Source organism: Lethenteron reissneri, chromosome 51, assembly GCF_015708825.2.
Source record: "Lethenteron reissneri isolate LAM-NWPU_2019-01 chromosome 51, ASM1570882v1, whole genome shotgun sequence".
In the NCBI taxonomy this organism is placed as follows: Eukaryota; Metazoa; Chordata; class Hyperoartia; order Petromyzontiformes; family Petromyzontidae; genus Lethenteron; species Lethenteron reissneri.
The window spans coordinates 9,521,061-9,536,750 of record NC_083829.1 but is presented as its reverse complement, the minus strand read 5'-3'; the positions used below and the strand labels follow the sequence as shown (position 1 = coordinate 9,536,750).

The 15,690-nt window shown below is 51.7% G+C and overlaps 1 protein-coding gene across 7 annotated transcripts in view; it reads right to left on the bottom strand.

Moving 5' to 3' along the window:
* The window catches only part of LOC133355387 (ankyrin repeat domain-containing protein 26-like), a 69,694-nt gene that overhangs the window by 41,234 nt on the left and 12,770 nt on the right, over window positions 1-15,690 (bottom strand). For 6 of the 7 annotated variants that reach the window (XM_061572647.1, XM_061572648.1, XM_061572645.1 and 3 more), the window contains exons 5-13: window positions 13,280-13,386; window positions 12,214-12,351; window positions 8,897-9,030; window positions 7,869-7,905; window positions 7,148-7,226; window positions 6,524-6,584; window positions 4,559-4,737; window positions 1,598-1,751; window positions 110-273 (exon numbers count right to left, since the gene is read on the bottom strand). In XM_061572647.1, coding sequence (XP_061428631.1) covers window positions 110-273; window positions 1,598-1,751; window positions 4,559-4,737; window positions 6,524-6,584; window positions 7,148-7,226; window positions 7,869-7,905; window positions 8,897-9,030; window positions 12,214-12,351; window positions 13,280-13,386 — 1,053 coding nt within the window. Of the gene's footprint in view, window positions 1-109; window positions 274-1,597; window positions 1,752-2,251; window positions 2,870-4,558; window positions 4,738-6,523; window positions 6,585-7,147; window positions 7,227-7,868; window positions 7,906-8,896; window positions 9,031-12,213; window positions 12,352-13,279; window positions 13,387-15,690 lie in introns of those variants that run through there. The other variant, XM_061572650.1, reaches the window with a different exon arrangement.

Below are 15,690 nucleotides of genomic sequence, written 5' to 3'. Positions count from 1 at the left end.
GAATTCCCATTGTTTAAGGTTGAACTTACCCTTAAACAATCCAGACTTGAAGGTTAACCTTAAACAATGCCGATTCGATGAATGGCACACGTATAAATTAAGTGAATACCTCCGAGTCCGATGGGGACCACCTTCCGTGCTCCTGTCCATCGTCCTCTTCCTCGTCGTCTTCCTTGTCCTCATCCTCCCCCGTGCCGGCCGCTTCTCCGTTCGCGTCTTCTGCCGCGTCCTCTCCTCCGTCCTCTTCCTCCAGCCCGAGCGCCGCCATGAGGTCTGGGAACGCCGGATCGTGACGAGAAAAGTCCCGCATTTGAAACGTCGCGGAAAAATGCGAGCGAGTGAACGAGCGTTACCCGTAAAATCCTCCTCCGCAAAGAGAGACGGTGTGAAGGAGCTGGGGCTGCGGACGTTGAGGTCGTGATAGCCGATGAGGATTTGGTGGCGAATGATTCTGGCCAAGCGGCAGGAATGTAAATGAAGGAGTGCCGCCATGAAAGGTGTTCGTCCTGCAAAAGGCCACGCTCACCGCCGTTTCCCCTCTGCGGAAAAAACAACGCGGCGTAGGAACAGGAGCCGTTGAGGAAAAGCGCCGGTTATGTATGCTTGTACAGTATGTTGAACTTCTTTCGCGCCATACGTAGCCAGCCGTGCTCAGCAGACGGCCGCAGGAGCCGGTGACCGTCTTTGTTCGATGGGTATCCTGTACACACATTCGGTGTCCTGGCAAGTTCCGGTACGACGTACTGTTGTATCCCAGGCCGGTTGCACCACTGCCCCTATCACTCAAGCATTCAGGTGGCAGGGTGGAGCAGAGGTAACACTTGTGCCTCACAGCAAGAAGGACCTGAGTTCGATTCCCGAGTTTATATGTGTGTGAAGTTAATATGATTCTCCAGAAATGTGTGTGTATGTGTGAGCGAGTGTAATGTGTGTGTTCTCTCTCCCCCTGTTGTGCATGAGTTTCCTCCGGGTCCTCTGGTTTCCTGCCATTGCGAAACAGAAGAGGTGAGGGCGGCAGAGAGAGGGAGAAGCGTTGAGCGCAGCAAGCAGTGAATGAGAGAAGCGGTAAGCTCAGCAGAGAGAGAAGTAGTGAGCGGAGCAAACAGTGAGTGAGAGGAGCGGTAAGGAGAGAGTACACAGTGAGAGAAGTGGTGAGCGGAGCACACAGTGAGTGAGAGGAGCGGTAAGGAGAGAGTACACAGTGAGAGAAGTGGTGAGCGGAGCACACAGTGAGTGAGAGGAGCGGTAAGCAGAGAGTACACAGTGAGAGAAGCGGTGAGCTCAGCAGAGAGAGAAGCGGTGAGCGGAGCCCGCAGTGAGTGAGAGGAGCGGTGAGCTCAGCAGAGAGAGAAGCGGTGAGCAGTGAGTGAGAGAAGCGGTAAACGGAGCACACATTGAGTGAGAGGAGCGGTGAGCTCAGCAGAGAGAGAAGTGGTGAGCGGAGCCCGCAGTGAGCGAGAGCAGCGGTGAGCCCAGCAGAGAGAGAAGCGGTGAGCAGTGAGTGAGAGAAGCGGTGAGCGGAGCCCGCATTGAGCGAGAGAAGCGGTGAGCTCAGCAGAGAGAGAAGCGGTGAGCAGTGAGTGAGAGAAGCGCCCACCCCTCCGTGCGGTGTGCGGGGAGCGGGTTCCGTGCTTCTCTGGTCCCGGGGGCCCCAGAGCGCGGGGGGAGCCGGAGTGGAGCGACTCATCGCTGCAGCTCCCAGCAACATCCTCCTCCTCGTCCTCCTCCTCGTCATCCTCGTCGTCCGCCGCCTTCACGCAATCACAAAGCGCGACAGCCACACGCGGCGTTACCCTCACCGGGTGAGTTTCACCTGGCGTTACCCTCACCAGTTTAATGACAATTACACGCGGCATTACACCTAACCAGGTGAGTGACAATTACACGCTGCGTTACCCTCACCAGGTGAGCCACTAATACACGCAGCGACACGCGGCTTTAAAGAGCTCAAGACGGAGACGACCCACCTTCGTCTAGGAGAGCGTCGCCGGCTCTGCTATGTAGAACAAAAGGGGACCGAGTCTGTTGTCTGCGTGGAGGTTGACGAACGCTGCACACGCGGCGTTGAAAAACGATTCTCGAATCGAATGCGAACCTCCACCGAGAACGGCACCGAGAGGATTATCCAACGACGCCGCTCCCACGGTGGTTAGAACGCGAGAGGCGGCGACGGTGACGCGACACGCGCTCGCCATTGCGTTCGGTTCGCCCCGATGAGCCGCTTGCGCAACCCGTGCTGCTAGCACCGTACCTGACGCGTCCCACTTGGGTGCCTTGAAGCGTCGCACAACGACGCCGCTCCCATCTCCAGCAGCTCCTCTGAGCTCATGCCAGGAGCGTCCTGCCAGACTTGCGCACCGCCGCGTGCTTCTTCTATCCCTGCTGATTCTGCCATTCCCTCCTTCCCTGATTCTGCGATTCCCTCCATCCCTGATTCTGCAATTTCCTCGATTTCTGATTCTGCAATTTCCTCCATCCCTGAGTCTGCAATTTCCTCAATCCCTGATTCTGCAATTTCCTCCATCCCTGATTCTGCAATTTCCTCAATCCCTGATTCTGCGATTACTCCTATTCCTGATTCTGCCATTCGCCCCATCCCTGATTCTGCAATCTCCTTGATCCCTGATTCTGCAATTTCTTCCATCCCTGATTCTTCCATCCCTGCTGATTCTGCTAATTCCTTGATTCTCGCCGATCCTGTGATTTTCTCCATCCCCGATTCTGCCATTTCCTCCACCCCTGATTCTGCGAATTCTTCCATCCCTGATTCTGCGATCCCTGCTGATTTTGTGATTTCCTCCATGCTTGATGATTTTGTGATTTCTTCCATCCCTGCTGATTCTGCTAATTCCTTGATCCCCGCCGACCCTACGACTTCCTCGATCTCAGCCGATCCTGCGACTTCCTGCCCGTCCCCATCGCTCTCCCCGTCGCTCCCACCCCGCCCACGGCCTTCCCCGTCCCCACGCGCGCGTCCCTCCTCCTCCTCCTTCCGATCCTCGACGAGGAGTTCCTCCTCGTGGTTTATGTCATCTTCATCTGCAAGACGCTCACCAAACATCTCGCCGAGACCCCTACACTGCTCTGCGTCCATATTTGCAACGCCTGATCCTGCCATCTTAATGTCCTCTCCGACGACATGCACACTCTGCTCTTCAGAACATCTTCCTTCGCGATCATCTCGTTCCCCTCTTCTGGGCAGTCGTAGTTCCTCTCGACGGCCATTTCCTTCCAAATCCTCGATTTCTTCTTTGACGAGGTCCTGTTCCTCTCCCACCACACCGAGGTCATCTCCAGCCGACTCCCTCCTTGCGCCGTCATCTTTGACGGCCGATCCTACCGCTGCTCCCTCGTCACCGCTTTGCTCCTCGGGCGTACGTCTCCCGTCGCGACGTGGTTCTCTCCCTCCGTGTTTATCCTGTGCACGTTCACTCTGCCACTCGTCCGAGCGCCCATCCTCGTCACCCTCGAAAGCCGCTTCCTGTGCGTCATCCCAAACGCCATGACCCATCTCCTCCGCGCTCCCACCCGGCACGCACGTTTCCCTATTCCCGCGCGAACGCGCTGCACTCGCAGCGCGCTCCCTGCACCCACCGCGCCCCTCCTCAGACCGATCGCACACTTGCTTCTCCTCCGCTCCCTTTTCCTCTCTGCATCCTCCTTCCACACCGTGAATCTCCTGATTCGTGTCCCGACCCCTTGCCTCTAGGCCGTCGCATCCCGCTTGGCTCAACTCCCCTTCCAATTCAGTTCCTGTCTTTTCTGCAGCGTGGTGCCTGTCCACGTCCCCAACCTCCTCCACGCGGCAGCTCGGTTCCGCTTCTGTGTGCACCGCTGAACGTGTTTCCGCCCCAACGTCTCCTTCAGCTGTGGCCTCGCTATCCCCGTCGCCTCGGGGGTGTCGTGCCGCCTTCTCATCCGCCGCGCGTTCGACGCACGTATCTTGAGATTCACGCCCATCGGAGTCCTGCGCCGCTACCTCACTTTCCTCACGTCCACAATCCTCCTCTGTAAAGTCGTCGCTGCTGCTGCTTCTTGGATTCTCACTTTCCAGTTCGTCCCAGCTCTGCCGCGGCCGACAGTTGCGTTTCGCTCCCCCAAGTCCACGTCCTCCAGTATTCTGTCGCTCGACACGTTCTCCACACACAACGGGGTCGTCCTCTGCACTATTGTCTTCACGTTCGGTATTGTCACTGACGTCCATGAAGCAGGCTTCTTCACGATCCTCTTCCTGATCACCCTCAACATCATCATCACTAACATCAACATCGTCGCCGTCATCATAATCGTCATCGTCCACGGTGTGGCTCTCTCCTTCATCCTCAATATCTTCCGACTCATCCCAACTTCTCTCCTCCTCCTCCTCTTCGGCTTCATCTCTTTCTTCAACTGACGACGAAACCACCGTTTTATATTATTCGGCGCCACCGAGAGGGAAACGTACCGCCGAGGGGAAAAAAAGGATCACCGCTCACCGCTCTAATCCAATCAAGCTCTCCGGGGAGGACAGGGCACCGGAGGGAGACACTACGGGATGGGTGGGCGGGGGGTAGGTTACCTTGAGACGACCAGGACGAGCGAAGGGATCTAGCCGGGGTGCGGGCGAGGAAGGGCGAGGGACACGGCTGTAGGAGCTGGGAGGGGAGGCGCGGGGGAGCGGGCGTGCAGACACGCTCCTCTCATCTCCACTCTCTCCGGCAAACTCCTGCTCGGGGACTGGATAGGGGTCGGAAGAGCCTAAGGGATAGGGAGGGAACAACTGGGATAAGCACGAATGGAAAAATTGCTACTCGCAACGAACTTAACAGATCCGGTGGGGTTGTAAACGTATGGCCATGCGGACGATGACTCGCTTTAATAATGAAATATGCGTAAAGCAACGACAGGTAGGGATTCTATAGAACGGCGATGAGGCCTGCTTTTTATCGAATGGGTAGAGGTGAAATTAAACAGTGCAACTTTTCTGCATTACAGCTGCTTAAAACGGCGTTCATATCTGTGTTGACGCTTGTAACAGAGGCTACAACACTTCGGAATCGAAGCTGGAGCTCGATCGGCAACTCACAGCAGCTGTGATTGGCAGGATGAGTATTCGTGGGTCTTTCGAAAAAGAGCCAAGAAGATGAATTCCTGCAGTCACGAAAGCTTTAAGTCAAGATTTGGCTGGATGAGGTCATGTGTGGGTGGCGGATGCATCGTTGGCAACGCAAAGAGAAAGGGCCAAAATGGTGGAAAATATCTGCGTGGTGAGACAAGCAAATGTTTAATCGTAATAATAATACTGGACTGATTGATATTTATTGTGTTAATTAATAACGAACCTCAGTTAATGTACACATCTCATAATTTCAACCTCATTTATTTACCTAATATATATTATTTGTCAGATTTTCATAGGCTGAGCAAGTTTATTTCCCTCCCCCACCTCGGCCCGCCCTGATTACGTTGCAATTGCGGCACCGGCAGTACCATTGAGAGATGAAGACATGTCCACCAGCAGCTCCGCCACTGAGCAGTGCACCACCGTGTCATGAAAAAGCCCCGGGAAATGACATCACAGAACCACTACATCTGAATTCAAGGGGCCTATTTTCCCCACGCCCGCAGGTATAGCCAGGCTACATTGGCTTGGCCGAATCCCTGGTGTGAGGTTAGCGAGATGGGCCGGACCGCTCAGGCGAGAGCAGAGGGCGGGGGGTAGAGCCTCGGAGCATCTGACCCCCGGATTTTGAAACTCCAATCCGGGATCTCGGTGTCTCCGACACAGCCATTATGGACCTCTTGAGCGACAGAGAGAAAGACCCAGAAGCCAGGGATTTAACCTAGCATCTCAACGATGCCGGCTCAGTAGAGCAGGCCTGGTCTGGAGTCTGGGGACACCAAGGCCTCAGCTGCATTTACTTTTTTAATTAAAACATTAATTACAAACGAGACGACATCACAAACTCTTCTGATGTCATCCTTTTTCGTACTCTTAGGCTTTTTTCGGTAAAGTCACGTAGGTAAAAAAGAAAATTAATAGAATAATAGAAATAAAATTATTAGTATTTTATATTATTTCATTTTATTTCTATTATTACTTCTATGAATTTTATTTTAATTTTTTACCTACGTGACTTTACCGAAAAAGCCTAAGAGTATGAATCCTTGCAGTCACGAAAGCTTCAAATCTAAAATCCTTTTTCGTATTTTGTAATCTATGCGCGAATGCAACGGGGCAAGATCATAATGTCTCGATAATTGTCATGTAAAAACAGAAGCGGCAACTTGAGTTCAGAAACAGGCTGCTGCCAGCAAGGAAGGGAGGGGAAATTGCAGAAAAGTGGCACCGTTTAGCTTCAGATCGAGAGGGGGGATGGAACTGCGGGGAGCGAGCACTCGACACAAGGCTTCCATAGCCGCAATGGCACGCGGCCTTAGCAACGTTGCATTGGTCAAGGGTGCGTTGAGGAGGAACGCGTACATTTCAAAAACCACGGCAAAACATTCGTTTTTATTAAATATAAACGCAGTGCACACTTACCTTCACTTTCCAACCTTTGGCTTACTGACAGGAGTTTAGATAAGTCAGGTTTCAAAGGTTTCTGTAAGAGAAAGCTCAACATGAGTTCAACGCAATCACCGAATGCCGTATAACATTATTACTTTGCAGTATTACAGCAGAAATGTTTATGCTTACTTTGCAGTTTCACAGGATAAATGTATATGGTATATACCACAAACATATTGGAGTACGTTATTGTGCTTGTAAGCTTACATTTATACTGGTAGGAACCCACTGGTTCCACCAGCCCACAGGGGATTATTGTGTCCGTCCGTCGTGCAGGGAGGGGCTGGGTGGGGAGAGAGGGGCTGGGTGGGGAGGGTGGGTCTGGGTGGGGAGGGGAGGTGAGGGTGGGGGGGGCTGGGTGGGGAGGGTGGGGCTGGGTGGAGAGGGGAGGGTGGGGAGGGGCTTGGTGGGGAGGGTGGGGCTGGGTGGGGAGGGGCTGGGTGGGGAGGGTGGCAAGGGGCTGGATGGGGAAGGAGAGGTAGGGTGGGGGGTCCATTACAACGTCGATAGTGCCATTTGTTGCCGGCCGTTTGGCGTTTTGGTGCTTTGAGCTTGCGGCTCAGCAACCGTGCAGCAGTTTAAATAAAAAATAAAAACCTTTGGGCTGAAGTCGAGGACGTCCTCGTCGTCACTGGAACACCAAGAGCCTGCGGCTTCCTCCGCCGTGGCCCCGGTCCTGCAGGGCAAAGCGACAGCAGCGGCCAGGGTGCAGGGGGAAGCGTCGACGCTCACTCAGCGGCCCGCGGGAACTCTCGCGCACTCGTCGCTCGACAAACGTCGACGGCAACATCGGGAGAACGCGGCACCAACTCGTGCAGAGTTTCTGACAACGTGTGAATGAGACTCCTTGTAGGTATGTTCGTTGAACCTCTTTCGCGCCGTACGTCAGCCGGCCGTGCTAATCGGAGGTGCGGATGGACGCAATTGAAGGACATGGAGCAGAGAGGTTTTAAAATGAACAAGAGAATTGATACGGAAAAGACACAAGTGCAGGGGATTTCACCAAGGTCCTGTCATCGCAGACGCTGACAGAGCACAAAGGAAAATTGGCAATGACAAAAAATTGCTTCATTATGCGTGACACCAACTGAAATGGCATCGATGCCGACAGTAATCACATCCACTCCAGGATGTGGAACTCAAGCGACGAGGATAGCCTCTTGCACACGGGACTATCCTTGGCAATTGAGTTCTCCCTGGGTAAGAATAAAATCAACTAGGAGATTTCAACCTGAAAATCCAAACCATCGCACCAACAGCAATGGACGAAATACTATACAAGGCGCACACTGCAGTAGGTTCAGGAGGACTCTGGTACCTGCTCAATGTCTCTGTGTGAGAAGCATCTTCTCCCGCTGAAATTAAAACAAAGTTGACAGTTAGACAGGACACGCTTTCAAACATCTGCGGTAAAATTCCAGTGTGTATACCATTCAACTAAACTATATTTAATTTATCAGGTAAGGCCTATTGAGACCTATAGAGATCTTTTTCAGAAGCGGCCTGGCCACAAATGATAGCTTAACGAAGTGGCTTATTATATGGAAGTTTGTAGCAGCCAAATACTCTAAACGCATTACTTACAAATAGCCCACAGATATATGCTTTAGGCGACATAATGACTTAGCCAAATATACGTCACAAGATGTTCCCAACACCCGCTATAGCCAAACAAATTAAACTTGTCACATGTGCAGTGACGTAATTGGACTATTGTGTTTAGCGCCAGCTGCTGTCACAAGGGTGGAACTGCGTGTCTTGAACCTCTCTCTGACACCAGAGTAGGTATGGCATATGAGCTGCCCTAGGGGGCCTGGTTCTGGTGACGGTCAGAGAGAGGGCACGTGAGGACGTGACAGTCTGGGTGAACCCGAGAGGGCACGTGACCGGGACATGGTAGCGAGGGGGCCCAAAGGGTGGCGGCTTGAGGGACACGTGGTGCTTGGTCGAGAACCTTCTGCTGAGATCCAGAGGGCAGAGCGAGGCATAAAAGGGAGGTCCCGAGAGCAATTGCGGCTGTCTGCTGGGATGGAACCCTCGGTGCTACGTCTTGTCGGTCTTCGGTCGTTACGCTCGGCATCGTGGATCAGGCACGTGTTGCTGACCTGACCCGTTAAAGTAGTTACCCTGTTGGAGTCTAGTACCTGTGCACGTTTATGTAGAAACCCTGTTGGGGGTGTTATAATAAACGTGTTGCCTCCAAGTTCAGGTGTGTGCCTCCGTGGAACCCACTACACATGTACGAGTGTACAGCAATGGCAGATCAATACGTGGCCCGACCCTAAAAAAAATATATTGGCCTCAAGTAAAGGACAAACAACTCGTCCAATTGAAATCACGAGGCACCTTTGTTGAGCGCGGGAATGCCCAAGCGAGCGGCAGCCCCCAGCTCTGGCAGGACAGGGCCCCTCCCCGTGCTGCCCACGGACACCCGTGACTGTGCAGCCCTGACCCCTTGCTCCCCAATCAGGTGAGAGCACCTGCCAAACGCACCACAAGCACACAGAACGGCAAACAGAGCGATTGCAGCAAATAAAAAATTAACCCGTAAAAAGTTTTTCACTATAAATCCTTTATATGCGTGGCGGCTAGAGTCCTCTCGTCCTCTGGCTTGAGATGGCTGCCACCTATGGGTCAGATGAATGCCTACCACCATTAAGCAATTGGTAATTAAATATAATTTATTTTTTCCTACAAAGTGTAAAATTTTGGAAAAAAAATTTCACGAAAATACATTGTCACGCACAACGAGTCTGTGTGCAAAATGTCAGCTCGATTGGATCACGGGAAGTGGGTTAAAAAACGACCGAAAGATTTGCACGGTCGTAAGCAAGCAAGCAAGCAAGTGAACTTAATATAAAGGATTTAAAAATCATAATTAACAGTCATCTTTATATATATAAAATCCTGTTCCTGGAGTGATTTTCTTTTGCATATGCAAAGACAGACGCGGGTAAGCCGGTCGGCTACGCATGTCGTACTGGCTACGCACGTCGCCTGCAACCCAGCGCTGTGGAGGCAGCTAGGGTTGGAGGACCACCGCACAAATGTTGTGAAACTCCCTTCCCGTGGGCGTTGAGGTGCCCTAGCCTAGCCCACCAGGAGAACGCAGTACAGCGAATGAGGACTCCACCTGTCCCGTCTTGTACGAGATTGAGTGCTGCCCCCTCGTGCGTGTGTGCGTTTCCCTACGGGTGCTCCAGTTTCCTCCCACACGTAGAACCTCATTAAGTGGCCGATTAACACCTTCATATATATAGAGGACTCCAGAGGCTGAGGGGGCTCACTACCTGGCGGCTTGCCTGTCTCACTCGGCTGTGGTTCCTCGCGCCTCCGACTCGCTCTCTCTCTCTTTTCCAGAGCGAGTGAACAGCCGTTGAAGTTATTATTACTGTTGCTATGTGCAGCATCTTTAGAAAGCTAAGTTAAGGCCTTCGTCCAGGTGTGAATTGACAGAGGGCTTTAGATTACGTTACTGTATTTTGGCAAGGGTGTTGCGAGCTTAAGGCTTTAAGGCCTGACGTATTAACCTTCTTGTGACTCACTAATCTACACCGTGTGCAGGCATTGCCGCGAGGACTCGGCGATGTGGCGAGCCGGGCTTTGGAGCAGACGCGTCTCCCTGCATTGACCCCTGTGCCAAGGGCAGAACAGGAAGCGGAAATTGCACCAACTCAGTCAGAATTCCCCGTCAACAAATGCCCCGTTGCAGACTCACACTTCCTCGGCACAAAATTCCAACGCAGTAGATGTGACACACCGCAACACTCGGTTCAAGCAGTAGAAAATGTGAGGCGAATTCAAAAACGGAAACGTTCACATGAATGCAATGCACTTTAAGCTTTAGACATACTTAGAAAGTCTACTTTTAAAAGTAATGTTTCGTATAGCAGGGTTTTTTAATTGTGCTATTTTTTAAAGATAGATTTTTATACTGCTACAATGGCTTTCAAGACCTGTAACTCAAGCACTGAACAATCGCCACGTCAAAGCACAATACAAGTGACAAAGTCAATCAAACGACAATCTGCCTACTTCCCATGTGGCTGTCCACATACAAACTGAATTTTTTGTTACATATCCTATCGGCCGCACAGCCTTCTGGGAGTGAACTTCTCAGAAGCATTGGTTCAACACAAGCAAAACTCCAGACTGGTTTCGCCATTCAGTGTCTCATCAGCAGCAGTCAGGCATGCTTTAAACCAATGCCGGTGAAATGCGAGATGTTAATAGGCAGTGACAGCAATTGACATCATGATTTTCATTTATACAGGGACTCCTCTACTTACGAACATTAGACTTACGAACTTTCAGAGATACGATCAAACCTGTCCATATGTCCAGTTGCCTGCTCGGACCGAGAGTCGTAAGTTTAAATGCCGCGCAATAGGTGATGATGGTGGCATCTACATCTACAGAACGTGAAGAACCAGTGGCATCTACATCTGCAGAACGTGAAGCACCAGTGGCATCTACGTCTGCAGAACGTGAAGAACCAGTGGCATCTACATCTGCAGAAAGTGAAGAACCAGTGGCATCTACATCTGCAGAACGTGAAGCACCAGTGGCATCTACATCTGCAGAACGTGAAGCACCAGTGGCATCTACATCTGCAGAACGTGAAGAACCAGTGGCATCTACATCTGCAGAACGTGAAGAACCAGTGGCATCTACATCTGCAGAAAGTGAAGAACCAGTGGCATCTACATCTGCAGAACGTGAAGCACCAGTGGCATCTACATCTGCAGAACGTGAAGCACCAGTGGCATCTACATCTGCAGAACGTGAAGCACCAGTGGCATCTACATCTGCAGAACGTGAAGAACCAGTGGCATCTACATCTGTAGAACGTGAAGCACCAGTGGCATCTACGTCTGCAGAACGTGAAGAACCAGTGGCATCTACATCTGCAGAAAGTGAAGAACCAGTGGCATCTACGTCTGTAGAACATGAAGAACCAGTGGCATCTACATCTGCAGAACGTGAAGCACCAGTGGCATCTACGTCTGCAGAACGTGAAGAACCAGTGGCATCTACATCTGCAGAACGTGAAGAACCAGTGGCATCTACATCTGCAGAACGTGAAGAACCAGTGGCATCTACATCTGCAGAAAGTGAAGAACCAGTGGCATCTACATCTCCAGCAAATTATACAACTTTTAAAGCCATTCCCCGTGTTTAGTGTCCACGCCGTACAACGTGTTTGGAATCGACGGGAGTAAAGTTGGCACTTACGAACAAATCGACTTACAAACGGACCTGTGGAACCTAACTCGTTCGTAAGTCGAGGAGTCCCTGTCTACCCGAGTTCTGCAACTGGCGGGCCGCAGGCCAGATGGGGCACCCAGCGGCTCTTGCGGTGACCCGCCAAGCGATGGCTCGCGGGGGAGGTTATGGCTCGAGGAGACGTAAAGACACGGCTTCGAGAGAGACGTAGGAAAAAAATGCGCAGATGAGTGGCCACGTGCAGAGGCGTTGTGGCGCCACGGCGCCCGGTAACGTCGCGAATCTGTGGCGGCACAACCCTCCAGCGAAACACCCGTTTTATCGATTGGTCAGCCGGCACACAATATTTGAAAGACCCCCTTGGTATCGCACGGGGATTTGTACTCGCCACAACCGAGGGGGGCGGGAGGGGAGGGGCGTAACTCCCTGTGACTTACGCGTGGTGCCCATGAATGACGGCGTGGTCTTCGGCCGACCAGCCCTTGTCGTCCTTGCACGACACGTCGGCCCCGTGCTCCAGCAGCAGCTTCACGATCTCGTTCTCGCCGTTGCTCGCCGCGATCATCAGCGGGGTCCTGCTCACGTTAAAAAAAAGGGGGGGGGGGGGGAGCGGCGTCGTAGACCGCCGGGTGGCAACGATTGCGTTACAAAGCTCAGCCACGTCAGCTGTCTCTCCGATCGCACTGTTATCCGCCGCGAGTCTTCTGCACGGGAACGCCGCCGTTGATGACATTAAATATTTCGGTTGCTGCAAGAGAGGTCAGAAGGACCGCTTACATCTGCCGTCGTGCGTGCCGTGGCTGCGTTGGCAAGGATGCAATACGGACAGATGCAAACATCAGGAAAGGATTGTCCTCGTCACGTTTTGTACGAGAGCATACGTCGGAGTGATATGGATAACAGTTGCCGTGAACTAAATATTATGGGCTATGTAAACAACAGCAGTGGATAATTATAATAAAAATTGATTCAATATTTGTTTTGCCTTGGCCACGACACGATCTGGTCAAATTTTCTGTCATAAGACCCTTCCCCGCTACCACCTGACGTAAGAATGTACTCCGAGCACTTCAGATGAGCATCATGGACGACGTGCAAGCATCATTGCTCCTGCCGTTTCAGCTCACCGCTAAGTTTAAAGGTGGATTCTCACGATAAAATTGGCCAATCAAGAACTTTACATGCGTGCGTTTTTCACTTCGTATCGCACCGACTGGGATGTTTGTGATTGAGGCGGTAAAGTGGAAGTGCGATTCTGGTGGGTGGGTACGTGGGCGGGTGGGTGCGTGGGTGGGCGGGTGCGTGGGTGGGTGCGTGGGTGGGTGCGTGGGTGGGCGGGTGGATGCGTGGGTGGGTGCGTGGGTGGGTGCGTAGGTGAGTGGGTGCGTGGGTGGGTGGGTGGATGCGTGGGTGGTTGCATGGGTGGGCGGATGGATGCGTGGGTGGGTGCGTGCGTGGGTGGGTGCGTAGGTGGGTGCGTGGGTGGGTGAAAATGGGACCTACCGCCGGGCATGGTTCCTGCTGTCCACATTGGCGCCGTGCCTCAGCAGCAGCTCAACCATGGTCAGGTCACCGCTGCTCATCGCCAGCAGCAGCGGGGTGTTCCCATCCTACACGGAGTGCAGAGCACAGCACACCCACTGCAGCCCAAAAACCCACCGCCGCCATGACAACGTCCAGGCGATGATACCTGGGGGTGCAGCAGCCAGTTTCTAGCTCGCTCATCCTGACCGACGTCAACGTAAAACAGTTGGGTTGACCAATAATGCGGCGGTCACTGATGCACTGCAATAGCCCGCTCGCCAAAGCTCCGTCGCCTGTAGGGGACTTTCACAACTGGGGGGCGGTGGGGTGGGGGGGCACCAGTAGGGGAGTTCCACAACCGGGAGGGGGGGGGGGCCTACGACAATAAACACCAGGTCACGTGCGTTAAGTCGTTCTACAATTAACATTCCGCGATTTCAGGGACCACCAGTGGGTGCGTCTGTGCACGGTTATAGTTCAATCTTGCCAGGCGTGACGCTGCACCATACGCGTACTTCAGCGCGGAGTAAGGCAGGTTTGGGGTGAGCACGCAGATTTCATCGCTGCACGCGCGACGCCCGTCCTGCTGGTATTTAGGGGGCATAACACCCTATGCTGAAGAGTGGTGTAAAATAATTAAATATATATCACCACGTAAAAGCAGTCAGCTGGCACCGAAGACCCTGGGTTTGACAGCAGGTTGCAGCCACCTATGAATAAACTTGGTTCTCAATCGTAGCGAGTTGATAGCTTTAAAAAAAAAACGCCACTTTTTTCAAATTTTCTTGCTGTGGATTTCACACCTGATGGTGATTGCGTGTGTTGCAGTCGAAACGTCGTGAGCATTTTATTGTTTTATATTTTTATTATTTTATTGTTTCCCTTCTACGTGACTTTACCGAAAAAACCAAGAATATGATAGCTTCAATCTAGATTTGAAGTTTTCGTGACTGCAGGGATCCATGCACTTTGGTTCTTTCGGTAAAGCCACGTAGGTATAAAATAAAACAAATCACGACGTTTCGGGCGCAACACAAGCGTCCGTCATCAGGTGGGACAACCACAGCAAGAAACAATTGCTGAAGTGGGCAAAAGGGGCTGCTGCAACAAGAGGCCATATAGGAAAGAGATGGGAGGGGGAGGAGCCAGGGAGGAGAGACAGGGAGGGTGGGAGTGTGGGGTAGGGACGACACAAGCACGGCAAAAAAATGCCGATAGCTTCTGCTCATAATACAAGCGGCACACGTCCATTCGGCTTCAGCCCACTCGACAAACATCCGTTCAAGCGACACACAAGTTTATTCTGCAAGAGGGCAGCAACCTGTAAGTGTGAATAAAGGACAACTCAACAGCGCTCAGAAGCACAATTGTGTGATTTCACCTTCCCAGAGGCAAGTGATCTAACGTGCAGTGATGCAATGCTTTCTGCGAGAGTTCCCAAGAGGCAGGCTTACTCTCCTTGTGGCATGATGTCAGCACAGTGATAGCGTACAACGAGAAAGATCAACATAATTGCACGCAACATTGCCCAGAAATAACGAGCAGTTCACAAAGCAGTCCTATGGGAAGCTTTTACCTTGACGGGAAATTGAGCGCCAAGTTTACGATCCTTCTACATCATTAGACCTCCTTTGCCAGTACCACAATAATTGCAGTCAAAATGCAAACAAAAAACACACTATGATAATATATGCATTGTCCTTGAAACTGATTGGTCCACACCAAGGGACGGCATTCTTTGCATTTTGACCACAAGTATTGTGGTTAATGCAGACATGAATCCTTGTAAAAAGGTTTCAGTTTTGTTACCAAAAAAAGGGGAAAACCCCTATTATTATATGTTGGTACTGGCAAAGGAGGTCTAATGATGTAGATGCTCGCCCCGAGCCCTCATTACTTTGATAGTGCAGCATTGTCTATGAGCTGTGCGCCTTTCGGCGTCCTCTGATCGAGAACCAATTGGGTCAGGCAATTGTGCTTCTTCAGAGAACACAAATGAAGGGCCACTGCCCAAATTTGCGAAAGGCAATTGATCTAAACAACACTCGATATATTTTTTCCTTTTTAAGTTACGATGTTATTGAGGAGCATGATTCGTTTTTTTGTGATTCGCGCTCACGTGATCCGCTGCCAAACCAGCATCACCAAATCATTGTTGTTTTAATCTAAAAAAAAAATACATTTTGACTTATCCCTTCTCCCTGCCATATACGGTGACGTATAAAAAATAAACACCACATGACCGACAAGTTGAAAAATATCTGACAACTTGTCGCTGCATTAAGAAAAGCACAAGACACTTGCTGTCATGGGAGAGGATTCATTAACAATGAATGTAGCACAGGCCTGAGCCATTGGGGTGCTGTGCACTCCATGGCTACGGAACGACA